The sequence below is a fragment of the Daucus carota genome, chromosome 1 (genome assembly GCF_001625215.2).
Source record: "Daucus carota subsp. sativus chromosome 1, DH1 v3.0, whole genome shotgun sequence".
In the NCBI taxonomy this organism is placed as follows: Eukaryota; Viridiplantae; Streptophyta; class Magnoliopsida; order Apiales; family Apiaceae; genus Daucus; species Daucus carota.
In genome coordinates this window covers 34946188-34969169 of record NC_030381.2, presented here as the reverse complement: position 1 = coordinate 34969169, position 22982 = coordinate 34946188, and the positions used below count along the sequence as shown (strand labels likewise).

Sequence of the window (22982 nt, the reverse complement as noted above, 5' to 3'; positions counted from 1 at the left end):
TAAAGGTCGCCCAATAATGGCATTGTGTGATGAGTCGTGATCCACAATCATAAAATCCATAACCTGAGTGACTGAGCATGTTCCTTCTCCTAGAGTTACCGGGAGCCGGATTGTTCCTTTTACCTTTACAGCCTCCCCACCAAACCCATAAATATAGACATCCTCAACCTTCATATCCTTATCAGGGAGGCCAAGCTTCTGGTAAGTGCCATAATAAAGAATGTTGACAGAGCTTCCATTATCAACAAGCACACGATGAACATTCATTGGACCAATACGAAGAGCGATCACCAGAGCATCGTTGTGCGGGTGGTGAACCCATCTGGCATCTTCTTCTGAAAAGGTAATGTCAATGGCTTCGCCTCTAAAGACCTTAGGCGGTCTAGATGACAAATTATGTATATTAGTAAGGGGCCTACCTTTGGCTTCCTTTGCATATCTCTCCATAGCCCTGGTCCCCTCACCAGCCACATGTGGTCCTCCAAAGATGACATGAATGCTTCCTTCCTTAACGAACTGGATGTCTTCTTGCTTTCCCCTCTCTTGATCGCCAGTATAGCCAAGCCCCCTTCTGTCTTTGGCTCGAATATCTCGTCGGGACCGGGCTTCTCGTACTATCCATTCATTAAGCTGGCCTTCTTTGATTAGCAACTCAATCTCTTCTTTCAGTTGTCTACATTCATGGGTATCATGCCCGGTTGATTCGTGGTATTCACAATACTTATCCTTATTCTTGGCTTGCCAAGAATTTAGTGGAGCTGGCCTGCGGAAGAGTCCCTTGTCACGATTAACTTCAAAGATGTGATCGATTGGCGCGGCAAGTGGTGTCCAGCGATCTTCCCTGTCTTCATGATCTCGAGGAGGTGTATAATTCCTTCTATACATGGTGTTGACTCGATTGGGGCTTCGACGCCTCCCCCTTGGTTCTGGACTCGGAGACCGGTCCCTTCTCTTTTGTCGGGCCTTACCAGGGCTTCTCTCATTCTTTCGACTCTCAGCCAGTGACTGTTCAACATTTTTGTATGCCTCAGCCCTTGCATATAAATCTGCCAGAGACTTGGGATCATTGCCTTGCAAATGCTTCCAAAAATCAGTTCCTACTCGAAGCCCGGCCACCAAGAAGCTCTTCAATGTCTCATCAGTTGCCCCCCGAACATTGGATGACTCTGCATTGAAACGTTTGAAGTAGGCATGAAGAGTCTCTCCTTCCTTTTGTTTGATATTTGCCAGAGTGGTGACCGGTGGAGCGTACTTGACGGTTGCCTGGAACTGAGTCAAGAACATAGTCTGCATGCTTGTCCAAGAAGTGATGGATGCTGGTTCCAATTTCCGGAACCATTGGTAGGCACTATCTCTGAATGTGGCCGCAAGAAGTCTACACCTGACAGGATCCGGTATCTGGTAGACACCCATCTCCACGTTGAACCTTCCAAGAAACTCTACAGCATCTGAGTTGCCATGAAACTTTAAATCGGAGGTGGTGTTCCTGTAATTGGCTGGCAACGGAGCCTCTATCACTTCAGCGGAGAACGGTGATAGGGCTTGGCTTGAAAGAGACGTTTGGCTTCCGTCGAAATGTGCCAGAAGTTTCCTTAGGCTATTGACATCAATAGCTCCGATGCCTGGAATGGTCTGAACGTTTGGCTGCGACAGAGTCATGGATGGAAGTGTTCCGGTAGCCATAAGATCACTTGCCGTGGCGAGAAAATTGGATTGATTAGCGTGAGTCTGAGCAGATGGGGGTGCATTGGCCTGAGAGGAGGTTTGAATATGCGGATTGGCATGAGCATTGGCCTGAGATGAGGCTTGAATATGCGGATCGGCAATGGTCTGATCAAGATTTGCCTAACCATTCATTATTACATATCCTACTACTACCAGAACAAAATATAATATAACTTTTACGATAATTTACAAAGAGGAGACAAGAAAAGAACCTGATGATGAGTCTTTCCGTTGCCCGGAGACGTCGCCTGCTCGCGCGTTCCTCCCTGACTCTGCCGTCCTTCAAGCACGATCGGGTCTTGCTCCGATCTTCCTCCCAAACCACGGGGTTCTTGTTCTTGCGATCTGTCATAGCTTCTTGAGCCTGATCCATGTGGAATCTCCTTCCTATGTCCTTCTCGACCTGTGCCTGCCGTTCTTGACCCGGTACTCGCATATTCAGGTCTACTTTCAAGATCTTTGATCAGGGCCAAAAGATCCGCCCTACTGACTCTTCCTCTGTATCTTTCCGCCAGAGCGTTAACATCTCGACTGGCTTCCTCCAGATGTGCGGTCGCTCGTCTATCTTGCGGGGGTCTTCCTCCGTCCCTAGCGCCCTCTCCTCCGGCGGTAGTCTGGCCGCCTGACGCGAATAAGTTTCGTGGAACAATCACAGGCCTTCTATCATCACGATGGCCTGATTGACTTTCCTCTTCAAAGGGCTGCTTCCCGGAACGATGTGTTCCGGGGACAAGGGATTCCAGTTGAGCGACTCGCTCTCTGAGCGCTTGCTGTTCTCTCGCTTCGTTTCTCAAGTAGTGCAACTCCTTGAGTAGCTCCTCGTTGCTTATGAATACCGGCGGCGAGCCGGAGATGGGGCGTCTCATAACGCCGGACTCTCCGTCTGTTATGATGATTGCTCTATCTTGGGAGGCGTTCCCGACCGGCGTGTTGTCGACGGGAGGGTTATCGCCTATCCCCGATCTAGGATCCGGGGGTTGGTTCCCGCCGGGCGTTGTCTCGCCGTGATTCGACATCTTTCTCCTCGATGGAAAATCTTGAACGAAGCCCCTCCTTCTAGCGCCAATTTGTTAACGGAGAAAACTGGTAGGTTAACAAAGATGAGGTTCGCGGCGTGAATCAAGATTTCTGTTGGCGAGAATGTAGGAGATGGTTGATTGTTTGTTATGGAGGTGGCTGCAATTGTAAGCAAAGGGTTCTAGATTGCTAACTGGAATAGCTCTCAAGAATGATCGATGCCTACAATCTGCCTACGTACCCCTATTTATAGGGGATCAAGCCGTTACGTAGTTCTTTCTCCTAAGAGACCCACGTGGGCTGGGCCTCCCCTTCTAGAATCTTCCTCCCGAAAGGGGTCCAATACGATGAGGCCTAGCCCTTTGGGCTTACCCCAAATGCAAGGACACTCTCCTACTCCCCGACAGGGACAACCCGCCGGACTACAGAGATAGGACCCTCCAGGGTGTCTTCTTTTCTTTCCTCTACCTCCCAAGGAGGACAACTCCCTAGACTACAAGGTAGGGCCTTCGTAACATAACAATGAGATCTACTCGTGCTCAAGGGCGTCCCCCTAAACACAAAGTACCTCTCACTGCCCTTCAGAATGATGATAAAAATAAACTCTCCTCGGCAAGTGGGCGCGCCTAAAGATAGGGCGCGCCCTATCTTTTGACAGGGTTACTTTGAGACCGGACTGACCTTGACTTTCCTGACCCAAATAGTCTTTCTTCTGTGGGCTCGGCCCATTTAATAAGTCCTCACAATTTCGTATATAACACTAAGTATCAAGTATTAAAAACAGAGTTAGGACATCAAGATTGTAATTTACATGCAACTTAACTCAATAAGAAAATTAGAGAGTTAATCAAACTTTCAATTAACAAGGAACAATGTATCTCCATCTCCGCGAGCTTGAGACTTACTTTCCTCCCACGACTTCTGCATCACCTCATTAACCGCTTCTCTATCACCGATAAAACTCTGCTCAATGGTGATCGCGACAACCAGACCCTTCAAAACCTCCTTGTCATTGCTTCTATTCTTGTATCCCCTCCCAAACACTCTCAGTTTCTTAAAACCTCTGCCATCATTCCTTTTGTCGTTGTACCGTCTCCCAAAGGCCATTACTTGCTTGAAAATCTTGTCATGTCGAGATTTCTTGACATTCAAGGAACGAAGAGCGGTCTTGACAGCGAGCCTAGAGTTGGCCTTCTCTTGAGAATTGAAGAAGAGGGTGCCATCTTGACAAATAGTGGTTCTACCAACGACTTGTTGATACTCTCCAATGAGGCGCGGAGATGAGTGGAATGATGATGATAATGAGAGACGACGAGGGTCCAAGAATCGGTGTGTGAGGTGAGTGATGAAGGTAATGTGGAAGGGAGAAGCGGAGCAGCTTGAAGGGCAAGGAAGGCGATGATCATAGTAAGGAATCGGTGTTACGTTAACAAGTAAGTTTGATTTTCTTAGTTTCAGAATGTTGGGACTGGGATGGGAATAGCGTGCCATGTTTGAGAGAGGGCTAGAGAGAAAAAATCAAGAAGCGATCTTCTGCCTTATGTTATGACGCGGGGTTATATATAGCTTATACGGGGCGGTGTTGTACTCTCACCGATTTCTATTAGGATCAAGACTTCAAGTTCTTTTGTACCGATTGATTTAATTTAAGAAAAAGCTTAAATAAGTTAGAACTTATTTGAAAGTGAAGAATAATTTTTAATCTATCTATCTGAATATCTGTTTTGATATTTATAATTTATTAGATATAAAATTTAGAGTAATTTACACTTTGTAGCTCATAAGTTTAAGTGCTTTTTCGATTTGGTCTCAAACAATATTTTTTTTTTTTTTTTTTTGATAATGAGAATGAATCTCAACAAAAATGATCTGGCAATTCACCGTGATAATTCTTTCATTCAAGAAAGCTTATCATCTAACCATCGGACATGCAAGATGACCGGGGAAATTTAGATAATAAAACTTTAATGTCCGAAAAGAAAAACCCGTCTTCTTCCAAGCATCCTGAAATTATAAACAAAGGAAACAAGGAGAATATAAGTCTATATATATATATATAACTGATTATATATATATTATTAAAAAATAAAGGATAATATATCCAAAACTAATAAAAATTAACATCATGTGATAATCATTCAACTAGTAAAAAAGGAAATTAAGAAAAGTCTCAACCAAAGATGGATCTTTGGTGAGACACTAATGAAAAAGATAATATACCGAAAATATAATATAACAATTATTAACAAGCCAACAAAGTGGCACATAATTGCAGCCAACAAAGTGGCACATAAATGCCTCTTACAAGCCAAAAATAAGCCATCAATCATGACCACCCATAAATGGTACAAAATTAGCCATCAATAGATGCACAATTAACGTACGAACTCATTAAATGATAATCAAGACAATTTCAAAAATTCAAATAATTTTCATAAATACAAACGAATCAACTTTAAAGTGATAAAGGAAATTTTAATTAAGAAAATTAAAATTTTTATATAAAATCCTTATAAAATTTAAGTAAAACATCAATCAATAATGAGAATATAATAATTACTAAAAAGGTTGATATGTAAATTTAAAATATATATAAAAATGAGTCAATCACTATTTAAGGAAATATCGCATAATACGAATTCCTTATGTGACAACCAAAATCAATAAAACATTAAATGCAGACAATTAAAAACCGAAAATTAAATACAATTATACAAAACTGAAATCATAAACTATGCCATAATTTTAGTCAAAAATTTTACAGCCGCAAACCACTATTGCAGACCACCGTTAGACGACCATCATCTCCAAAATACAACATGCTAACACTAAATCAAAACCTATATCTGGTTGTGGTTGCATAGAATTAAATAATATGCAAGCAATATCAAAATGCACAAGATCTATATTATGAATAACAATATTAAGATTAGATGCACATATCTAAATTATCAACAGATCACATAAACAAGTAAAATGGTGAATTAGAAAGAGTACACCTTGATTTTGTGGAGTATGTTCACACAAAATGAGTCATTTTCAAATATGATCCGTCCTTTAAAGATATCCTTCAAAGATTATCTGCCGGAGACAACCGGAGGGAGGCAGTCTCAAAAAGTATATGAATTTCGCGAATGATGGATAAAATCGAACACCATACAAAACGATGACTAATCGATCTTTGCTCACTATGATTAAATATAATAGTATACATCTTTGTTTTTTTTATTGATCAGTTGAATTGGAGTTTACTCCAAAAGCTTTCTTGGACATCTAGCTAGTATACGGACGCAATCCCATTATAAGAATCGGGAGAGTTTGAACATATAGTGATCTCTACTGTGTTCTCACACACAAAAATGATTAAAAAGGGATGGATGAAGAAGGCTAAGGCATGGGAAAGATGGTTATGAATCTGGGAGAGAGAGAGAGAAAAGAAAGGGAGAGATTGGTCTCAAACAATATTTATTATCAATACACACCCTAATGTTTAAAAGCATTTCAATATGCACCTTTTTCATCATATTCCGTCAAGTTGACTGTTAAAATTAACGGTTGGAGGAGTAAAACAGTAACTTTGTATGGAAAGAATCAATAGAAGGAAGTCTACAAAATTATTGTTTTACCCCTGCAGCCGTTAACTTTAACAGTCAACTTGACGAATATGCTCAAAAGGGTGCATATCAAAGCGCTTTTTAAACATTAGGGTGCGTATTGACAAGAAATTTTGTTTGAGATCAAATCGAAAAAGCACTTAAACTTATGTGGTGCAAAGTGCAAATTACTCTAAAATTTATTAATAGAACTAGTATTTTATACCCGCTACGCATGGGAAATCGATGATTTTTTCATTTAATAATATTATTGAAGTATATAATAATCTAATTATTAAGATAATTTTGTATATTAAGGTGTTCATATTCATAACGAAAATTCAATTTTTGTCCAATTTTTTTTTGGACAACACATTTATTGATCATACTTATTAAAAACTAAATCATAAGTGCTTGGTGTTTTTTTTGAAAATATATTATATAATATAATTTTTACTATTACATTTTCTTTTAAAACTTGAAATGATTATAGGTCCCAATGTCATTTTTCTATGAAATCCAAAAAATGAAATAGCAAAAAAATATTATAAATTCTTGATCCTTAAGCCCAAATAAATTAAACAATGTGTTATGAAATGTTACTTTGATCTAACACATTGTGGATCCTTAGGCCCAAATAATTATATTGGGTTATTTTCAAAATAAATTGTGAAAGTTCCCTTTCCCGTGAACATACTTATTAGACATTCCCATTCCATCGAATATACATATTAAAAATGAAATCATAAGTTTTTGTTGTATTTTTTTGATAATACGTTATATAATATTCTTTTGTCTTTTTCCAAACCGGAATTGATTATATATACCAATGCCTAAATTATATTTTTTTGAAACTACAAAAATGAAATAGTGAATTTTTTTTCTAAATTCTGAATCGGCCCAAATAATTAAAATGATCCTATGTAATTTTTTATTTTTTTTTTTGACGAAAAGCAAAAAAATTTAATAGATAACTGAAACCCAGCCGAGACAAACCCTCGAACTGTCAATTACAACCTGATTAAGAAACAAAAAACGATTGTAAAGTCAAGTTAAAAAAAAAGTCACTAAAAGAAACTATGATTTTAAGGGCTATTTCCCTAAAAAATTTCTTTGACGGTTTCTAACTTATGAATCAAATAAAAATGAAAAACTTTCATTATTCTCCTAATCTTATCTCATGACATCACGTAGGCTGAGTGGTGTTCTGTAACAAAACTGTTAGTCGATTAAAAAAAAGTAAGTTCTGCAACGAATTGCTCTCCATGTACTATGAACAGGGCGAGTCTTCCTTTTTCTTTTGCGGAATGATTCATTTGATGATTTTGACTAATTGATTCTAACTGCTAAATCGGTGAGTTTGATGTTCACGATATTTAATATTTAGATCAAATTTAATATTTTATTATTTAAAAATAAAATACGTAGTATAAATATTTGAATCTCATGCATTTGTTATGTTTTTTGTCTCGGTCTTAAACTTAGAGTGATCTCCATGAATTTCAAAATTGTGGGGACTTCATATATCCAACTCTATTTTTCATTTGTAATGAATTCAATAAAATGTAACCAAATTAATAAAGTTATCAGAATCGGGAACAATCGGAAACAACCAAAGAAACATAATTAAGAATGAGAGAGCTCTTTTGGTTCAGTGAATCAGATGATTGTAATTGCTTAGGAACTATACATTTAAAGTGGTTTGAGCATATATCGTAATAGAGTTAGTTGATGGTTTATATTGCAGATTTTTTTCTTCTTATGATGCGGGGTTTGGGTTTGACACCCACTCAACAGAAGGTCTTTTCCATAAAAAATAAGTTTTTGATCTCTAATTATAACTCCAGCTTGAGTTGCTAAATCATTTTGAAACTCCAAGTTTATAACAACTTCAACACTATCTGGTTCTTAACTAAAAAATGATTTGTCATATCAAAAATAAAAATTATATATAATCTCCTAAAAAACGGACACTACAACACTAGTACACTACACTCCCCTTTCAATAATTTTAGTCAAGACGGCCATAGTCGAATGGCTACAGATCTGTAGGAAATGCCACATCATCTATTATCATATTAAAGTAATTAAAGTAATATATTTTATTTATAACAACTTGAAATAATAATGACTTACTATTTTTAAGATATAATCAATATCATTGAAACAAAATATGTTACAAAATCAAATTTTATATAATATCTTACAAATCCAACTTAGCCGATCATTATAACCAATCCCATTGAGGATGGTGCTGAATTTACTAAAACTTGATAAAAACTTCTATTCTAAAACTCGAATGGACTACTAAGAGCCTGTTTGTCTAGAATTAAATCTATGATTTTAAGTTATTTTCGATTTTTTAAAAAAATGCTTATTTATGTAATAAGTCTGAAATTGACATACAGTTAAAAATAAGTCAAAAACTGATTTAAAACCAGAAACTAGTTTGAGATACCTTTTTCGATGAATTAAATTTTGTAAACCTTTTTGTTATAAAAATTACATTTAAGACATATATTACGCATAAACCATTTTTATTTATTATTATTATTATATTTTTAATAACTCATAAGTCATTAACAAATCTAAACCAACATTTAAGTTCCAAACTTATCACATTAAATTATAAATCACAAATCACGTTAAGTTATATATATGTTATAAACTCAGCCTCCAGATTATATCTCTGGTATTTTCTATATGTTCTAACGTTTATTACACATAAGAACATATATTAAAGCACGGGTTGAAAACAATTACTTAGATATATCAAAAAGGAAAATGAAATGAGAATGGAAACTCTCTATCCTCCTTGATGAGCACGAAAAGAAGAACGTTTTTCGGGCATTTTCTTGAAAGGAAAACGAATGAAGAGAAAATTCCAGCTTGGCAAAATACAAAATTATTTATTTGCCTCGGTGTATTATTCCATCACTTTAGTTTCTTACCATAACTAAGATTTTTCTCATTTATTATTTATTATTACATAATAATAAACACTAAATAGAACAAATGTGCAAGGCCACTTCCATACAATCTGGGCCATCCCAGCCCTTTTACTAAACCGGTCCAAATTACAAAAAAAAATATCTCCCCGCCTAGACTATTGTGCATGCCCTTCTCAATCTATATAAATTCATTGCTCAAACCACAATGCATCACTCACCAAACCTCTTCTAAATTTCGTGCTCTGTATATATAATTATCTGTGTACAACATAGATATTATATATACAGTGAGAAATATGGCGATTGAGGCTATTGAGCAGGTTAAATATATCGAAAATGATGGTAACAATGGCTTGGAAGATTTAGAACAGCCATTTCTTGAGGCCAAGACAGCAGTGCATTCTGATGATGAAAAGACTGCTAGTGGAGCTATTTGGGTGGTTTTGTTTAGTACCCTTGTTTCTGTCTGTGGATCTTTCGAGTTTGGCTCATGTGTAAGTAGTTTCTTTGAAATGTGTGGTATAAATTGTTTCATTAGATTTTGATTATGTTAATACTTGAATTTTCAAGAGAAGGGTTTATGGAATAGTCCAGGTTGGGTAGCTTAAACCCTTCACATTTCTTGAATTTTTGAATTTTTTAGAGAAGGGTTTAGGGAATAGTCCAGGTTGGTTAGCTTAAACCCCTTTTTTTTTTTTGGGGGATTTTTTTTTGGCGCAGGTGGGATACTCTGCACCTACTGAATCTGGTATTAGAGAAGATTTGGATTTGACACTGGCCCAGGTTTCGAATTACATACCTCATGTTATTTTGTTGCTTGGTTTTGTTTATTTGAATGTGTGGCTTATTTTCTGTCATCATTTCGTAGTTTTCCATGTTCGGATCACTAGTAACCGTTGGTGCGACGATTGCTTCCTTTACATGTGGTGCTGTTACTGATTTTATAGGGCGAAAAGGGGTATGTAAAATTTGTGAATTTACTGGCCAGGTTTATGTCTCATTTCATTTCTAAGAAAAAAATTCCGCCTTTCCTAGACCCTGCTTATTTGGAAACCTTGTGCACGGGCTATGAGTTTTAAATATCTTTTTGCTGATGAAAACAGGCTATGAGAATGGCAGCTGCTTTCAGCGCTGCAGGATGGCTGGTTATCTACTTGTCCAAGGCATGTTTGCTTTCTTTTCCTTTTTTTTTATATGTAGAATAAAAATTCTTATATTCAAATAAACGAAATACCAGGCTTATTGAAAGAATTAGTCTTAAGTGTTTTGTAATTGTTTATACAGGGAGCTTTACCACTTGATATTGGGAGATTCCTGACAGGATACAGCGTAGGGATCTTTTGTTATGCGGTAATTATTTGAATAAGACTGATTTTCTGGTCTCAAATTTGTATCCATCAAATTGTTTATGGTGACAATGGGATTTCTCAGGTGCCTGTTTACATAGCAGAAATAGCTCCTTCCAATATCCGCGGAGCGCTCACTACTCTCAATCAGGTCTTAAAAGATAGAAGTTTTCTGATTCCAAAGAGTTTTGTATTAAGTCTTGTTTATTTGAGTATTACTTCAACTGAACCATTGTTTTACTATAACGGTATATGTTGCAGCTCATGATTTGTATTGGCTCATCTCTAGCATTTATATTGGGAACTATAATAACATGGCGAAACCTAGCTTTAACCGGTATATTATGTTGATTTTATATATTTGCTGTCATAAAAACAGTCGTTAATAGATAAAACTAATTTCTTGATTTTTCTTGAAGGGCTTGTTCCTTGCATTGTGCTGCTTGTGGGCTTATTCTTTATTCCAGAATCCCCTAGATGGCTGGTGAGGATTGCAACATATGAAACAACCATTTTTCTCTTTATTTTATATATGAAAGCCTAACTGAGCTTAAATAACATATATGACAGGCGAAAGTAGGACTAGAGAAAGAATTTGAGGTTTCGTTGCATAGACTTCGTGGAAAAAATTCTGATATTACCGCTGAAGCTGCTGAAATTAGAGTATTATCCTTGATCTCCCAATCTATATCTTTTTGTCTGTAAGTGCATGTATATTATTGTTTGAAAGCCAGCTGATCCTGATTTCTTCTTATCAACAAACAGGCTAATGTTCAAAGGTTGAAAAAACTTTCTAAAGCCAAAATATCTGACTTGGTTGAGGCCGAATACATTCGTTCTGTCATAGTAAGTAACTGTTGTTGATCTTTCATTTTAAGTGTTTTCTCAGATGATGAAGATTATGTACGTTGCTCAAGTTTCTTAAATTTTATTGTTTTTCAGATTGCTGTTGGATTGATGATATTCCAACAATTTGGAGGAATAAATGGTATAAGTTTTTATGCCAGTGATATCTTTGTAGAATCTGGTGGGTAGGGAATTAAAAGTTATTAAATTTTATGTCAGGGGCTTGATTTGTGAACCCCTGTAAATCGAAGTAATCTTTGTGATATGCAGGCCTTACTGGCAATAGTGGAACCTTGACTTATGCAGTAATTCAGGTTTGTGAACTGTAGTACCTTAATATCTTTTTAATAATTTGTAGGTTCAGGATGAAGTGAGAAGAATTGCACTTTTGAAGATGTCACAGACATGATTTGGCTAAAGGTTGAGTCCAATCATTTTGCTAAAAACTAACATTGTACAAGAACTATTAACAGGTGCCAGTAACTATGATCGGAGTAGTACTAATAGACAAATCTGGAAGAAGGCCACTTCTATTGGTATCGGCGACTGGGACGTTTTTTGGTTGTTTCCTAACTGGAACAGCTTTCCTTCTGGAGGTATTTTATGGAAAGTACAACTTTTGTAGTGTTTATCACTTCTTCACGATTATAATCTTTCTCAACTTTCCGCTTCATGATATTTTTTTGTAATCATGGTGTATAGGGTCAAAATATGTTGCTTGAATGGGTCCCTATACTAGCAGTCTCAGGTGTACTGGTATAGTCATGACTTGTAGAGCTCAATCTTTTCTGCTGTGTGACTTTCACATTCTGTTCATCAATTATATATACGATGCTATTTGTCTCTAAGTTACCTCTTATAACATTATCAGATTTATGTAGCGACATATTCAATCGGAATGGGAGCAGTTCCTTGGGTGATGATGTCTGAGGTAATAACCCAAATGTTGTACAATATGTTGAACTCTAGACATTCTATCTAACATCCACTTTGATTATGATCATGAGCTGTAATTTAATTTTTAGGAAATTCTCCATTTTCCTTAGGTTTTCGGATATTTACGATTTGTTGCAGATATTTCCACTACATATAAAGGGTCTCGGTGGTAGCATGTCAGTGCTGATAAAGTGGCTTGGTGCCTGGTTAGTGTCATACACTTTCAATTTTCTCATGAGCTGGAGTTGCCCTGGTAAGAAACAAAGCATCTGTGAAGTCTGTCAGTTTTATGATGCTCTTTACATATATAAACAGTTTTTAATTGAATCCTAATTGTTTTTAGGTACATTTTTTGTTTTTGCTGGAGTTTCTGCTCTTACGTTACTGTTTGTGGCCAAGTTAGTACCAGAAACAAAAGGAAAAACACTGGAAGAGATTCAGGCTATTATCAACTCTTAGCTCAGCAGGCATCGAAGATCTGAATCCATAACCCACGAAGCTTAATTTAGTAAATGCAATGACTAATGTTATATTATTTGTAATGTCATGGTTTGTTAGCATATAGTAGCAGTATTGTTGTAGTGTTCTGTTGAGAGAATATTTAAATTTTTTTACCTTGAGCAATATAATTTTTTACGAAAGATGTCATCTGCCAGTAACTTAATGTTTATTGTCTGAGCAAGAATTATTGAATTATGATTTGTGAACAAGAATGACAAAAGACTATGGTATCAGTCATTGGTAGCGTATCATGCTTGCTGGTCTTCACAAACATGGGCTTATTAATATGCAGCTATTTCCTCTACATATTCATGTTGGTAACATTTTCCTAAATTCTTAAATCTTTTACCAAAATTTTGTGTTAATTAACATCATATTCTAGCCTCTAGGTTATTAAGTTTCAGTAACCTGTTTGTTTCCCCTAAGAAGTAACATAGAAAGTCAAAATTTTAATTTATTTTCTGAATACGCGACATGCTTTGGTATATCTGGTGAAAAGACTAGAAACTTTGTATCTTATTGCAGTTTTGAAAGGTTGCTGCTGATTTCCTCTGATTACTATTTTAAAGTTCAAGAGTAGTTCCAGTTTACCTTTGTGGCTGGGGCTTGTTTGCTATGCCTCACGAACTCTGTTCTAGTATATTCGACAGCACTGGAAGGGTGCATAAAGTGTCTTGTCGAGTAGAAGATATCTGGAGTGTTGCTTGCAGAATTTGGAGTGTATTTAATTTGCTTTCTAGGCATTCTGGATTCTCATAGGATTAGGTTCTATCACCGATCTTGGCATCATGGTCTGTTAACACTTTCTGCGAAATGCTGTGGCATTGACTTACTGAGGTTAATGTTACTTCTTCTGGATTATAGTTGCTTGTTGGTATCGGAGGTTCTTCTGGTACTGTTGCTGGTGAGAGGTATTGTAATCATGGCAATCATCCAGACATTATTCAGTCTGCAGATGTCTCAAACCTAGCTCTGATGTTTCTGCTCAGTTTATTCGGAAAAGAACTATAATTAATCTGCTTTATGTCTGTTTTCTGGATAGTTTTGAAGTATTGTACTGGGGCAGTTGCTTGTGATCGCGAGGCTGTCCCTTTGCAGATGGCCTTTATATATGCAGTTTACCAATTTCGTGGAGGTGTTGCTGTTTTGGGGATCAAAATCAGTTTTGAAAGTGTATGCTTGTTGGTCCATTCCATTGCATTCAGTACAACGTGCTGTGGGAATTGCAGGTCAAATCTAGTGCTTTTCGATGCAATGATCCATGCAAATTGAGTATTATGGTGCTCTATTTGTCATGTGCTTGTTGGCTTGCGATTTTGTTTTGATAGCGTTGATGTTAGTTTCCAATCTCGAGTCAAATTGGAGTGTTAGTCTTTGCAGGTGTGTCTTCCCTGTAGGCATACAGGAGTGCAGAGTAATCCATTCTCCAAGCTACATGAGGAAGATGGACTGGTTAGAGAAGAGCAAGAGAGAGTTGAAAAGGAGCAGGAGGAGCTGAAGGAGAAGCTTCCTCAGAGGAGAACCAGGAGACCAATACAAAGGGCCAAAAGAAAGCACTTTGAATATGAAGAAGACAGCTCAGAAATTCAAGATCAGGCCAGCCATCAACAGTAGCAAGTACATAGAGAACAAATGCCCAAGCCAACATGAGGAATATGAGTGCCCAATGCCTATTTATACAATTCCAGTATTGGCTCAGGCAACAAACGAATTGCCTTGCAAAGTTAAGCCCCATGGATTATTTATTGCACACACAAATCCAAGCACGGAGAGTTAAAAATGATGTTCAGAAAATAATCTCAAATTGTATATCACAACACAAATTTTTGATTTACACAAAAGTGTTCGAACCTTTTCTCAAATTCCTCGAACATGAAATCAATAGATTTCGTGAGGACGGATCTCTCAACTTTTATCTGTAGCACATTTTCAAATATGTTAAATACAAAGTCATGTACTGATCATGATATCTGCAGTGTTCAAATAACAAACTTCAAACTCCGTTCGATATTGGAGCCAAGAAAAATAAAACTGCTTCAGAATCCGTCCGAGATTGGAGACGCGGTTGAAAAGCCATAAGACGCGGTTGGAACCAGTAGAAACCATAAGATTCAAAAAAATGTCACAAAGAACAAAGAACAGCAGATACCGCTCTTTTAGTTTGAAGACCAGGCTTTTTAAACTAATGTTGTGATCAAAGGCGTTAAAAATGGATTTGTGTTCATTCTTGATAGAATCAGTAAGAACACTACCTTTTTTTTTAGCAATTTGGTTTCCTTCCACAATCAAAGGGTGTGCGCGTAAATCTCCACAATATACTATGCGGCAGGCGTCTTAAGATAGAGTTAACAGATGTAACATTTGGACGATCACATTCTCTCTATTCCCTCCATTATTAGAGTCATTAACACGAACACTATCAGTCTCCATTCACACTATAACAACCGGAAAATACAAAGCATATCTATCAATATGTTTTGGTACAAAGTTTCGAACATACCAAACCGTGGATGTCGCTGAAAAAACCATCAAATACCTGGTGCATGTACTTTCTATTGATTCTTGAAAATTGTCTCAACACTCGGACCACGTCCCTTCCTGTTGGCACCTGTAGAAAGAAAATTTTATTATTATAATCAAGGATTTCGATACCGCAACATAACATACCATACAAAGGACTGCAAAACCTGTTGACGACGTTGAATTCGTCTCCATGCTAAAAAAACACGACCACCGTTATCATTGCAATATAAAACAAATGTTACTACCAAACATTTTGCAAATCGAGAGAGAAAAAAATGATCAAATAATTACAGATGCAAATAAATTATAAGAATTTCAAATAAAAAAAATAGCAGTGAGCATAATGGAGGTGGAAGAGGTTGATTGAGATAATTAAGCATGGATTTGTTATAATTAACTATAATGTTTGAATTTGAAAAAAGTTTTCTATAATATGTCGATATCTTTTAAAACTCTGATATGGTTGGAAGATGCTGGAGATCCAACTTATTCCAGGTTGGGTTACATAAAGATCTGAAATTTAAAATGATAGTGTTAATTTGTAGAGGAAAGAAACCGGGTTGAACTGGAAGCTTAAAGGGTTGATCCAAGAGCATACTAAACTACTATATCGGCCTTAAAACTCATGCTTTAAGAAGTATATATATAGATATAGATACAATAATATTATTAAATTTAATACCATGATTTTTTTGAAACTTTCTAAAATTATATAATTCAACCATATTGTAGGCTTGTACTACTGTAGAATATATGTATAAATATCTTAAATACAAATTACTATGTCATATTGTTATGGAACATATATTAATGTAACAGAAAATGATTTATAATACAATATTTTTTAGGAAAATACAAATACTGTTATAGTATGTTAAATATTATACAGTAATATTATTTAATAATTATACAGATACTATTGTAGAATATTACACGATAAAAAGTTTAGTGCTCCTAGATAGCCTCTCCTCCAAACCCTAATAAAAAACCTCTCAAGCTTCTTCCTTTTTCCTAGCCGTCGTGAGGGGCTTCCCTCGGTTTTCACCGGTGGAAAGCCCCAAATCAATTATTTTCTTTGTTTTGCTCTTGTTTTTCAATAATACTCCTCCCCGAGTAAGGATTTCTATCTTTCAAGATTGTATCTTTGTTTGATAAAATCTTTTTTTGGGTGAGTTTTGTTCCCAATTTATTTGGGTTTTGTTTATTCTCTCTTTGTGAGAGCTTAGTGTGTTTTTTGGTGTGTTTTGGTGTGATTCAATGTCCAGGACGTTAGATCTGCCAGATTTTCAAGGGATTGATTCAGAGGTGAAGATTTATATGGGATTGCAGTTACGATCGATAGCTCAAACGGGTTTTGATGAAGTTTTGATGAAGGCTATATATGTATATATCAATTTCAACAAATCGCATGATTGTGTCTTTATAAAGACTAGATTAAACAGCGATATGATCTGTTTTATGTTTGTTCGACTCGATTGTTCTTATAGATGCCGTATGGCTTTCCATTATTGAATTAATTTCTTTTTTTCAAAAAAAAAAAGATACTATTGTAGAATATTGAAAGTATGATATTAACTAATATAACAAGCAATTTGATTAGAAGTTAATATTAAATTTTAATACATATAATTATCGCATTTAATGCATTCATTAATTACCTACAATCAAATTAAATAACTAATATTAAATGCAGTATTTGATCATGAACATTGATTTAATAATAATATATTGATCACAAAAATTTTTGAACGGAATCATTATAGTTTAACCACGAGTATATTTTAGTGATTGCTAAAAACTGCTAATCCGTAAATATTATTATCATAATCACATGTTTGTATGTTTGTACCATAAGAGTTTGTACCGGATATATAACATAATTATCGACGTAATTTTAACAAAATTTTTGTTTATAATATGTATTAACTATTTTTAGATAAATATGGTTGGCTATGCTCCACCAACATCTCCAATGGGCTCCTAAATCATTTTTAAAAAAATAATATAATATATGACTCCTAACAAGTTAATATATTGAATATCGTGACAATTCCAATTTATTTTTTTATATTTACTCTCTATTTATATTTTATTATTATTGAAAGAAAAATATTAGATAGAGAATTGAATTGTCGGAAAGGAAAGTGAAATTCTTTCAGTAATAAAAATTTTGGAGTACCTAGATATTATTAAAAAAGAGAAAAGAAATAGAAGATTCTTAAATTTTAAAAAAAAACTACTAAAGTCTATTAGAGTACTAAATTTTCTCTGAATTTTTTTAAATGGTACAGAAATAGAAGAAATATCTCTCCGTTCTTTTTCTCCCACTCTCTCTCAAAACCCTAGCCTCCATCACATATTTTTGAAGGGGCTTCTATCGGTTTCCAGCGGTGGAAAGCCCCGATTTCTTTTCTTCTACTTTCTTATTTTGAAATCTTATTTTCTATTCAATAAGTTCCCAATTTATTTGGGCTTTGTTAGTCTCTCCTTCTTGTGAGAGTTGGTTTGTTTTGTTTTGGTGTGTTTTTATGTTTTTCATGACCGAGGTTATAGATCGGCATGATTTTCATGGGTTTGATTCAGGTTTGAAGGTTATTATGGGATCACATCTATGGTCGATTGTTCAGAACATTCAGGTGAAAACCAATCAGATGGAAACAAGTGTGTATATTCAAATCATCTTCAAATCGCTTAGTTGCCTCTTCAAGAAGAAAGGATTCAACAGCGATATTATTCGGCGTCTGTCCAATTTCGATTATATTTGTAGATGCCGTATGGCTTTTAATTAATGAATTGATTCCTTTTTATCAAAAAAAAAAAAGAGTACTAAATTTTCATATTTTTCTAAATTTAAAATTTCATTTGAAAAATTTATCGGAAATGGTCTGAGTCACTTCTGAGTCACTTGTTCCCGGAAATACTACGATGGAACATAAAACCACAAGAACCTCAAATTTGACAATCGATAACAATCTGATAACCGTTGGTTCCAGCTGTTGTGTCTTATCAATTTCCCCTAACGTAATCATCTTACCATAATCATTTATTACAGATATTTCTAAAACCATTTACACGGTCCTTTTGGCCCATTCATTCCATTCCAAACAAATAAAGAAAATATCTCCCCCCATTTTTTCTATGATTGGTCCAATACCAAAATATCTACCACCATCTAGACCTCTCTGCATGCCTATATATACTCCTCAATACACCATTTTCTAGCATCCCTACTCTAAATTTCACTCATTCCCTCCTTATGCCTCGTTGAGCACATCACATATAATTATACAGTGAGAAAAATGGCAATTGAGCATGTTAAAGATATTGAAAATGGTGATTATAACAAAGGGGTGGGAGATTTGGAGCAGCCATTTCTTGAGTGGAGAGAGGGAAGTAGTGGATCACTTGGGGTGGTTTTGTTTAGTACATTCGTTGCTGTCTGTGGATCTTTTGAGTTTGGATCATGTGTAAGTGATCTTTGTGTCTTGTTTTATTTTGATGATGTCTGTTTGGTTTTATTTTTCTGAGAAAGATTTTTGACGATTTCATTTTTTTTTTCTTTTTCTTCTTATTTTCTTATCAGGAAGGTCCTAATTACAATCCCAATAGAAAATACTATATGATATAGGAAAAAGGATAGGAGGGTTTGTTTAGCTTAAGCTAATTATTTTGCAGGTGGGATACTCGGCTCCAACTCAATCTGGTATTAGGGAAGATTTAAATTTAACACTGGCCCAGGTTGCTAAAGTTTTGTTACTCGATTTTTTTAATGTTTGTTCTATTGTTGATGTTGTTAATTTTTTAATGTTATCAATTTGTAGTATTCTATGTTTGGATCATTGGTAACAATTGGAGCTATGATTGCTGCATTCACGAGTGGCAGAATTGCGGACTTCATAGGGCGAAAAGGGGTATGTGAAATTTGTGAATTTACTGGCCTGGCTTTATGTAGGGGTGACCATTTTGGGTTTGCAGTCCTGTGTTCTTATTAGTGTTAATTTCATATCAGTTCAATATTTTTTTTTGAAGTAATGTGTTATCTCTGCTCATATTAGTGTTGATTGAGTAATGATTTTCTGCTGTTTGATGATTAATTTAGGCTATGAGAATGTCAGCTGCTTTCTGCATTGCAGGATGGCTTGCTATCTACTTATCTGTGGTATGTTGGTGTTGTTTGGCTTTCAATTAAATATGTTCCATAGATTCATATCTTCTATGATGAAAAACAATCAGGCTTGAGAGAATTCAGCTTCTAAATATTTCTTTTGTTCTTGTATAGGGAGCTCTGTCACTTGATATTGGTAGATTTTTGACAGGATACGGCATAGGGATCATTTCTTATGTGGTAATTATATTGTTATTCAGAAATCTGAGTTTCTGATTTCAAACTTTAGTATTCATTAAATTGTTAACTATGACCAATTGGTTTTCTTCAGGTGCCAGTTTACATAGCAGAAATAGCTCCTTCAAATCTCCGTGGGGGGCTCACTACGCTCAATCAGGTCTTGTCAGATAGATGGTTTCTGATTTCCAGTAGTTTGCTTGTTTACATGAGTTTCAAAACTGACATCAAATATGCCTGCAGCTCATGATTTGTACTGGCTCATCAATTGCGTTTGTGATAGGAACTATTATAACATGGCGAAACCTAGCTCTAACAGGTAAAATATACTAACACAAAATTTTCTCTCTCATGATTTAGCCAAAATAACAAAAATTGCTCTCATGGTCAACAGATGAAAACTAGTTTGTTAATTTTTTTATGCAGGGGTTGCGCCTTGCTTTGCCCTGCTCGTGGGTTTATTCTTTATTCCGGAATCCCCTAGATGGCTGGTGAGGATTGCAAAACATGCAACAAAATTTCATATCATTATTTCATATATGAAAACCTACTGAGCTTTAACTAAAAATATTGACAGGCAAAAGTTGGGCTGGAGAAAGAATCTGAGGTCTCACTGCGTAGACTTCGTGGCAAAAATGCTGAAATTACTGCTGAAGCTGATGAAATTCAAGTAATTTCATTGATCTTTAAATACATATTCCCATCGGTGGGTGCACTTGCTTATGAGCTAACTGATCCTGATATATTCTTATAAATGAATAGATTAGTGTTCAAAGCTTGAGAAAACTCTCTAAAGCTAAATTGACTGACCTGCTTGAGGCCAAATACATACGTTCTGTGATAGTAAGTAATCGTTTTTAGTATTTCAGTTCAAATGTTTGTTCAGACGATGAAGGTTATGTATTTTGTACAACGTCCTAAATGTTAATGTTGTTCAGATTGCTGTTGGGTTGATGCTATTTCAGCAAATTGGAGGAATAAATGGAATAAGTTTTTATGCTAGTCAGACCTTTGTAGCAGCTGGTGAGGACGAGTTCTAAATGTTTTCTGAAACGTCACGCGCTTATATAATCTGGATCCCTTCTAATAGAGATAAATTTGTTACATGCAGGTATTACTGGCAATGTTGGAACTTTAGCGTATGCATTAATTCAGGTTCATAGCAGTAGCAAGTTTTTGTAGTTATAAGATTAAGTGAATAGAATCAGAGGTTATATAGTTCGATGTGGCTAAAGGAGAGTCTATGTTCTTAATCCAATCTTCTTGCTTCATCACACGAAAATCGTTCACAGGTTCCGGTAACTATAATCGGAGCAGTACTAATGGACAAATCTGGAAGAAGACCACTTCTTTTGGTATCGGCAACAGGGACATTCCTTGGTTGTTTGCTAACTGGAACTGCTTTCCTTCTGGAGGTATATTAAAGGAACGACAACTTTAAACTGTTTATTACTCACGTATGATTAGAGTGTTTTTCACGTTTTGTGCTTCTGCGTGATTGAATCCTTTTTGACTTTGATTTTTCTTTTTCAATCGTGGTGAATAGGGTCAACAATTGTTGCTTCAGTGGGTACCTATTCTAGCAGTCTCTGGTGTTCTGGTATAGTCATAAATCTTACAGGGCTCAGTTTATTTTGTTTTGTTACATTCAGTTTCTGTTCAGGAATTCATGTCTACAACAGTATTTATTTTGAACTCATCTGTTAACATTATCAGACTTACATAGCATCATATTCAATCGGATTGGGACCAGTCCCTTGGGTGATAATGTCAGAGGTAAAATCATCTTATATCTAACATCCACTTTGATAAGGATTCCTAGATCTATTTCAGTTGCAAATATTAGGAAGTTCTTTGTTTTTTAAGTTTCCGGATATTTTTGATATGTTGCAGATATTCCCATTACACATAAAGGGTCTGGCTGGTAGCCTGGCGGTGCTTACTAACTGGCTTGGTGCCTGGGCTGTGTCATACACTTTTAATTTTCTAATGAGCTGGAGTTGCCCTGGTAAAAGAAGTCATTTGAAGCCCATAAATCAGTTGAAAGATGCTCTTTACACATAAAAACAGTGTTTAACTGATACCTTATTTTTCCAGGTACTTTTTTTGTTTTCTCCGGATCCTGTGCTCTTACAGTACTGTTTGTGGCCAAGGTAGTACCGGAAACAAAAGGGAAAACACTGGAGGAAATTCAGGCTTCAATCAACTCTCAGCTCAAGTGAAAATTATATGTTCCATAATCTAAATTCTTAATGAAGTAGATTCACTCAGCGAGTGCATCTATTCACATGTTATTTTCTTTGTAATGTAGCGGAAGTATAGTTAGAGAGAGTCTAGATTTTTAGACCTTAAGGCTTAAGCAACTGTCATGTATCAACTGTCTGAGCGAAAACTGTTAATTGTGAACAAGAAATCCGAATGCTACTAATCTTTGGTACCCTGGCATTTCCATCAGTGTAACTATTCTATTAAAGGTCGTTTGGTTGACAGGAATTTATCCGGCTATTCAAAGTACCTGGGAAGTGATGACCTACCCAGTTGTTTGGTTTACCAAATACATGTGAAATATAATTCACCTGGAAGTTCTAATACCTACATTATACAGGAAGTAACTTACCCACTCCCCCTTGGTAAGTCACACTTCCTGGATCAATTTAGATTTTATTTATATGTAATATACAAGTAAAAATACATAACCTATATCAAAATAATAAAATAATATATTAAATAATTATAATTACTTAATTTTTAACTATTATATTTATTATTATATCCTAATAAATTATTATTATTATTTATTTTATCCTAATAAATTATTATGTGTATGCATAATAATAATAATAGTTAGTTAACTAGATTTAATTTTTTATTATTATTATGTTTAACTGAGAATATTTTTGTTGAATTATACTTCTTCACCCTATAAAAATATTGAATATGTTCTTTTAGTTTAATAATTTTATATATGAATTTTCATATAAAATAAATCGTAGAACAATATTATAATGAAAAAAAAAAGGAATATAGAGAAAATATTATTCAATTTATTTTTGTGATAAATAAAAAGTTACAGTAATTATTTAAAATGTATTAAGCAATAAATTTTCAATTTAGTTAAACAATATCATGGAGGAAGTACAAAATTCTCTTTCTTTCAACCAAACAAGTTTGCTGGACTTCCCAGGATGTTTCAGTGGAAGGG

The 22982-nt window shown here is 35.3% G+C and overlaps 2 protein-coding genes across 3 annotated transcripts; both read left to right on the top strand.

Annotated features, from left to right (window-relative positions):
- Positions 1 to 9488: 9488 nt before the first annotated feature.
- LOC108225793 (sugar transporter ERD6-like 16) lies at positions 9489 to 13078 on the top strand. The gene is made up of 17 exons (XM_017400754.2): positions 9489 to 9780; positions 10007 to 10069; positions 10155 to 10244; positions 10390 to 10449; positions 10571 to 10636; positions 10718 to 10783; positions 10894 to 10969; positions 11052 to 11116; positions 11203 to 11295; positions 11398 to 11478; positions 11575 to 11659; positions 11749 to 11792; positions 11952 to 12074; positions 12181 to 12234; positions 12350 to 12409; positions 12553 to 12667; positions 12758 to 13078. The coding sequence occupies exons 1-17, from the start codon at positions 9583 to 9585 to the stop codon at positions 12871 to 12873; spliced, it is 1455 nt and encodes a 484-aa protein (XP_017256243.1). The 5' UTR covers positions 9489 to 9582; the 3' UTR covers positions 12874 to 13078.
- Positions 13079 to 18565: 5487 nt separating this feature from the next.
- Positions 18566 to 22217, top strand: LOC108225821 (sugar transporter ERD6-like 16). Of its 2 annotated transcripts, none has more exons than XM_017400777.2 (17): positions 18566 to 18905; positions 19114 to 19176; positions 19260 to 19349; positions 19538 to 19597; positions 19718 to 19783; positions 19875 to 19940; positions 20024 to 20099; positions 20207 to 20271; positions 20358 to 20450; positions 20543 to 20623; positions 20719 to 20803; positions 20892 to 20935; positions 21073 to 21195; positions 21327 to 21380; positions 21497 to 21556; positions 21674 to 21788; positions 21878 to 22217. In XM_017400777.2, exons 1-17 carry the CDS (start codon positions 18738 to 18740, stop codon positions 22000 to 22002), a joined length of 1434 nt encoding a protein of 477 aa, XP_017256266.1. In that variant the 5' UTR covers positions 18566 to 18737; the 3' UTR covers positions 22003 to 22217. The 2 variants fall into 2 exon arrangements, with proteins under 2 accessions (XP_017256266.1, XP_017256270.1); XM_017400781.2 differs by having other exon boundaries at positions 18570 to 18905; positions 19022 to 19176.
- Positions 22218 to 22982: the final 765 nt, after the last annotated feature.